Source organism: Mesitornis unicolor, unplaced genomic scaffold (assembly GCF_000695765.1).
Source record: "Mesitornis unicolor isolate BGI_N332 unplaced genomic scaffold, ASM69576v1 scaffold9731, whole genome shotgun sequence".
Lineage (NCBI taxonomy): Eukaryota > Metazoa > Chordata > Aves > Mesitornithiformes > Mesitornithidae > Mesitornis > Mesitornis unicolor.
This window is the reverse complement of record NW_010161727.1, coordinates 60,968-67,679: the sequence shown is the minus strand read 5'-3', so window position 1 is coordinate 67,679 and position 6,712 is coordinate 60,968. Positions and strand designations below refer to the sequence as shown.

The following is a 6,712-nucleotide window of genomic DNA, read 5'->3' as shown; positions in this document are numbered from 1 at the left end:
AGCCCCGCGTAAAAAAGCCAGCACAGGTGTCCTATGTGGCTCCTATTAAGGGCTTCCTTCACAGAAATTAGTGTTTCTGAGGCTTTTTTCTGCAGTTACCGAGAGCTGTTCTTTTGCATCATGAGTCCATCATAATCTGAAGCTGATGGCAAAAAATGTGAAATAACAGAATAATTTTTGTATCTCCAGGTGGTTCTCTAAAAAGTGGAAGGCTACTGATTAACCAACAAACTTCTTAGTCCCTAATACAAATCCAAATCCAAAAGACCCTAATATAAAATCAAATACAAATACCTCTTTTTTGGAGGTTGTAATACAATAAGTCAAAATTGGTTTACATACTCGTAGTTTGGTTTACCTCTTTTTCTGTGTGTTGATCTGCTCAGAATTTTATGAAGAAACAAACCTTTTTGGAGACATGCTCATTCGATTTGATTTGCCAGCAGGTGGCAATATTACATAGGCCACATCTATAGTGCTCCTACATTGGTGCTCCAAAGCAGGGCTTGGGTAGAATCAGTAATTCATCTTGACTGATTGCTCTACTTTTTTTTTTCTTAATAATGTACATTTATTGAAGATTCAGTCTAAATCTTACTAGATGCTTGTGTTTCTTTTGAGGGAAAAGAGAAGAAGTTAGTTCCTTTAGGACAGTTTCAGTGAAGACTTGCAGAAAGTCCAGATTTGATTTTGAAATTGGCCATGTGCAAGGCTTTCCAATTGTGGATTAGTACACACATTCTTTGAAGTATATGCAATACTTTACAATGTGTCTTGTGTAAATGTATATATGTATAATTATGGTAATATACCCAAACATTTGCTAGGGATCTGATGAAAATTTTCTCATATTGGATCACTTGTAGTGAAGTCCTACAGTGTTATCTTTAAATGAACTTGTTTTTCTGAGCTTTTGTAGCTAATACGTAACTTATATCATGGTGCATGATATATGATTTTAATATAAATACACTGTGTTACAATGCAGAGTTTCTTCAGGGATGTCAGTCCTCAAATTATGTAGAACAAGCTGTGGCTGTAGAGGCTTTGAAATCAACATGTTACTGTAGCTTTAATTTATTTATGAAGTCTCTGATAAATATAAATACTGTATCTTGATCACATATAAGACATTATGTAAGTCTACCATGTGAAATAATAATAGAGATAAAAATAAGACCTAGTGTTAATAATTATATGTGAGCAACAGCTGTTTTGATTAAGCACAGTAAATTTAACTTTATTTTAAAATGGCAGAATAGATAATATAATTTATTCCACATATCAGAATAATTCCCATCATTTACACTCATCCCAGGTTTTTAAGGAAAGAACCATTTTCTTTTTTCTTTCTTTTAAAAACTGTTTTGCTCACCCTTATGATTATGCTATGATTAGCATTAAATTTGGATTATAAAAAAATCCCAAAGATGTATTTTCTGCTTCACATTATGCAATACATGTCCTGTATTGCAGGAATTGTATATTCCTGACCATATTCCTGAAAGCACTCAGTTCCCCTACAAACTTGTGGTACAAATGCCTTTTTCAAAAGAACAACTTTATATCTGTTTAGAAACATTTATGATAGTTGTTTGGCTGACAATTTAAGATTTCTGTTATGGCTAATAGAACCCAGAAGATCAGATTTGAAAGCTCTAAACAATGTATGTCCACAGGATTATTTTTCATGTTGAAACAGTTACTACTTACACCACGGACAACAAGCAATGGGATCTGATAGTTTGAAGAAAAGAATTCAAGTAGTCTCATAATTGTTTAATGCTGGTATAAATTGCTCTTTACATACAAAACCAGCAAATAGGACTTGGAAAGTTATTTTATCTTTGCTAAGGTCCATTCTTTATGTTCAGAAAACTAAGGTACCAGTCAGCAGTTAATCCTTCCCACTATTCATAAGTATTCAGGTGTAATATATATATATATAACACAAGCTATGTGAGCTACTGAACTGCTGTAGTCCACTGTTCATTCACTGATGAGGTTCTCATGAGAACTACGTCTTGTGGAATAAGACAGGAAACTGCCATTCCTGCAGATTTACTTCAATAGTGATCACCACCTCTTTTTACCACCTAGTTTACAAGAATATTTTGTAGTATAGCCTTTAAAGAGTGGACTATTAAGTACTGACTGCTCTGAAGAGATAAATTTTGTGTGCTTTTGTAACAGCTTGCTGACAGACTCTACTGATTATACCTTAAGTCAATGTCGTCCTTATCCCTGGTCAGACTTGGCATTCTATAATGTGTCGAGTTACCTTCCTGAGCTCTGCAGATGTTAAATAAAAAATTACTCCTTTAACTATATGGAAGTAGTACAACTTGCCTGAGCCTGGTTGTCAAAACTCTTCTGGGATGTAAGGCTTCACTACTTTTGAGGTGAAAAGGATGTTGCTTTCTTCCTGCTCAGTGTGCTAACCATTAGGTGACTGTTTTTTCTTTTACAAGATTGGCCTACATCTTTCTTACTCTGTGTTTAAAAAACACCACATCTACAAGAGTTTTTTGTGAAGGCCCTGATCCTTCCAGTGTGCTGGGGCATGGACAGTCATACTAGTGCAGATCTTAGCCATAATGATTTAGATTACAGTGCCCTCAACTGAAGATTACCACCAGTGTGACTAAGATGCTGCTCACTGCCTTCTGAGTAATCTCTGTGAAAAGTGAGACAGATTGTCTAAATTCCTTTCAGATACACTCTGTCATAAATCTTTTGCACTGAAAAGGACTGTGAATTACCACCTTGTCAGTTGTGCTGTCTCAGCCATGGAGGAATTAACTCCAATGAGGCACAGGTTAGCTCTGATAATTTACTGGAGAGCTCCATCTGAGTCTGCAAGTGCACCTAAGGCATCCCCAGGAGGTCTTAACAAGAGAGCCACCTGGGTGAGTTAAAGATAGGAACACCTGAGATTTCAGACCCAGTGAAGTCACATATGGTCATTGTGGAAGAGGTTAAGGAAAATTATCTTTTGAAAATATATATTGTTACCTAGACAGTCTTGGACAGGAGGACTTTTCTTGTATCCTGAAGATCCGGGTTATCCTGTCTTCAAAATGTCCAAAGCTCAGTGTCTTCCATAAAGAAAAAAATTCTAATTCTTTTTCTAGGCAAAGTCACAGTGATCAGGATCAAACCGATCATTTCCTCAGTGGCAGAGAAGTCTCAGGGCAGCATGTGAAGCAAATTTCAGCAGATAAGGACTGAAATCCTGGAATGCGGTGGGGGTTTTCTCATTGATTTTAATGAGACTGGGATTTCAGCTAAGGAGTTAAGATCTCTGTCTTTTGTAGTTACTTTGCTTAATAAATTCCCCATCCTGTCTGGGAGCTTGAGAGAATATGAACAGCAATGAAAAATTTCAGTATTAACAGAATCTGTGCTTCTTTCTTCACCTGTGCTACAGAGGAGAGCATTAAGGACAGCCTCTGAAAAACTCAGGAATCGTTCCTCTTTTTCTACCAATGTTGTATACAACACTCCAGGAACTCGAGTAAACAGATACATCAGCCGTTTGATAGAGGCACGGCAAACGGAGTCTGAGATGGCTGACTTGAACTTCATTACCCTGAAGTATAAGCAAATCGAGCGTGAAAATAAAGTAAGCGTTTCTAAAATTACTTTTTACTGATTTCACTCACCGTGATCCAACTACCATTAGGTTTTTTGTTTAGTTATAGACAATATATAACTTCTACTCACTAACTTTAAATAATCCTCTAAACTGTTTCTCAGTTAAGAGAGAGACATTATCTCCACTTTATGGAAGCATTTGGAGGGGATAAAAAGAAAGATCAGTAGTTTTCTACTAATCAGTATTTTTCTACTAATAGAAGAGCAGATCTCAAGATCTATTCAAGATCTTCCCCCATAAAGTCACACATCCTGTGTTTTGGCCTTCCTTTTGCTTTTCCAAACTGCCTGACCTGCATCACCTGTTTCATGCTGTCCTGTGGCAATGTGGCTGCCTACTGACTCATCTGCTCTGGAGGAACATTAATGACAGGAGGATGCTTCCCTTTGCATAGGTAGCCTAACAAGAATTGATGCTATGAATCCTAGAAAATATTAGAAAAAATCTTATATCTTTGGGTAAGGTTGTGTTCTTACACCAGTGTGTGACTGTGCTGAAAGTGGTGGACTTACTCCGGATTTCTAAGCATGCATATAATCCAACAAAGTAGAGCTGTTTGTTCCTACCTTGTATAGGTTTTGTTTGTAAATACAAACTGTTTTAATTGAAGAAAAAAAAAGCCTTGAGTTTATGTGTTTCAAGAATCAAAATTAATATGTTTTTGGATTAATTTGACAGTAGCACTTATTTTTCCACTCTTAAGTCGCTTCATCGTCTAAGGTTTCATGTCACTGCTGTTTCAAGTCAGAAGTCTGCGTGCCACATTGGACTCAATTCTTTTAAGGTCATGAGCATTACCTTTGATTTCAAGTTTCCACAGTGATTTATTATTTAATTGTAATTGTTTTCTTTCAAAAGGAGAAAGTCTTTTGGTGTAGATGGGATTTTAATTTGGATCTTTCTGAGGAAACGCTCATGTGTTTCCACCCCTGAAAGTGTTCTGTTGTAAGGAGTGTGGCTTAGTGGAATCAAGGACAGTAACTGCTCAAAAGTGAGCCCATGTCTCTCACTAGCAGCTGCCTCCAGCTCACCCATTAGTGTCCTGTCCTGAGCAGCTGAGGTGACAGGACTCCTTGAAGGCAGCACCAAGAATTTTTGGCCTTTTTTTGTGTTGAATAAGTGCAGAGCAGGGAGTGACTAAGTAAACTTACATCTGAGCCTAATCCAGATTTGACTTAGTTGCAGAGTGAACACCACTAAAAAGCTAGTCCAGCAGGAGCAGCTGAAACAGAAGGCTGTCAAGAAAATTTTGTGTAGATTTCCCTCATCTTTTTGTTTTTCTTTTTGTTTTCATTTTTTCCATGTGAATTAAGCAATGATTATTTGTATGTTTGTACAGTAGGTAGAGGCTTGTTATATTTTAGGCTACAGTACTGAGAATGGACAAGCATGGTTGGCTCGTTATATACAAAATGGTCACTGTCTTCATTTCTTCCTTTCTTCAACAGTACCACCAGCTTCAGGATGAGTATTTCACCAGTGCTGTAGTTCTCTCACTAATTCTAGCTGCCTTATTTGGCCTTGTCTACCTTCTAATAATACCACAGTAAGTTTCTGTCTTTTGCCATTATAATTCAAAGTGGAATATGTTCAAGCATCCTGCACAGGTCAAAACATTAATGTCTTTGGAATGGGAATCAGCACCCAGGTCTGTATTTTCTCAAACAGGAGATTCTTTGTTGGTATACCCTCAGTCTGTTATCTCTTCCATTTGTACACATATTACTATCTTATTTAAAACAATTTCTTCCTTGTTCTCTCTCTTTTTTTTTAAATTTTTTGGTAGAAGAGTACACTTAGAAGATAAAACCACTGAAATCTGCTAAACTTATTTAGAGCATTTCTCTATGACAAACAAAGATGCTACTGCAGCTTTTTCTAAATGTATTTGTGCTGGCTTTGGAAGAGGTACTGAAGGTAACAACTTAGATAAAACTTTATAGAGCTTAATGGGATCTAAGTACTGAAGTATCCATCCAGATTTTCAACCTAAATTCATAACCTGCTTTGAGGTTTTTGGTATCAATGCTATTACTACACAAACTACCTAGTGCGTATTTTGGCCATTCCCACATAAATCACAGTCAGACCTTGGCTGCACTAAAGCAGGAATAACCAAATACTCATGATGTATTCGGGAAGTGTCTTATGCCTACTGTTGAGTGATATAGTTTAGCGGTTACTTCAGATTTTGTCAATTTTATATGAATGCTTACTAAATAAAAAAAAATAATTAGACATCACTTTCAAATCTAGGTATTATAATAAGTAGATATAATTGTGTTCAAGATTGAAATTGAAAGTCTGAGAAACATCTTTTTACTGTAATAATGATCATCATCATAATTTAAATTCATCATATAATCTTTCATCTGAAGAATTCAAAGTCACTTACAAAACTCCAGACTAATGACCTCTGCTGACTAACTGGATCATAGTTAAGAACTCTTTCACCTACTTCTGAAGTAAAGCCCAGCTACAGTTCATGGGAATTTAGAACAAGGAGAGACAAAGCGTATTAGTGTAGTTGAAACTAGAATTAATTTCTAAGAATCGTATGGTATGATAGCTGGTAACCTTTCCAAAACCTACTGTCACTTAAAAAGTCAGCAGGACAGAGATTCAGTTTAAGCTCTTATCTGACAGACACACAGCCTCCAGCAGAACATGACCACTGAAGGCCATGAAAATGGTCTGGTTCATCACTGGGTTAGTTAGAAAAGCCGCCTACTGAATGGTTGTAAGTTCTCTCTTCCAGTGTCTCTTGGTGGTGGCTTCATACAACCAAATTACTAGTCTTCTCAGGCTCTTCCCTTGCTTTGACACAGATGCAAACCTGAGCTAGACTAAAACTTTGGATGCATTGGAAAATTTCTCCTCTCCACAGAACTTGGTGCTTTAAGTTGCTTTTTAGATTGCCTCAAATTTAGGATTTAGAAGTATTAATAAGTATGACAAGAGAATGCAAAAGCCAAGACAAGAAGTGTAATGTGTTACTGTAATGGGAGAAGTGGTAACAATGATGTTTGACACTTATCACAATATTCCAAGGAG

The 6,712-nt window shown here is 36.6% G+C and overlaps 1 protein-coding gene across 1 annotated transcript in view; it reads left to right on the top strand.

Moving 5' to 3' along the window:
* Positions 1-6,712, top strand: part of ADCY1 (adenylate cyclase 1 (brain)) — a gene marked incomplete at its 5' end in the record, with an annotated part of 44,486 nt that overhangs the window by 12,360 nt on the left and 25,414 nt on the right. Inside the window, 2 exons of the mRNA XM_010193421.1 lie at positions 3,431-3,625; positions 5,107-5,204. Of these exons, the coding sequence (XP_010191723.1) occupies positions 3,431-3,625; positions 5,107-5,204 (293 nt within the window). The remainder of the gene's footprint in view (positions 1-3,430; positions 3,626-5,106; positions 5,205-6,712) is intronic.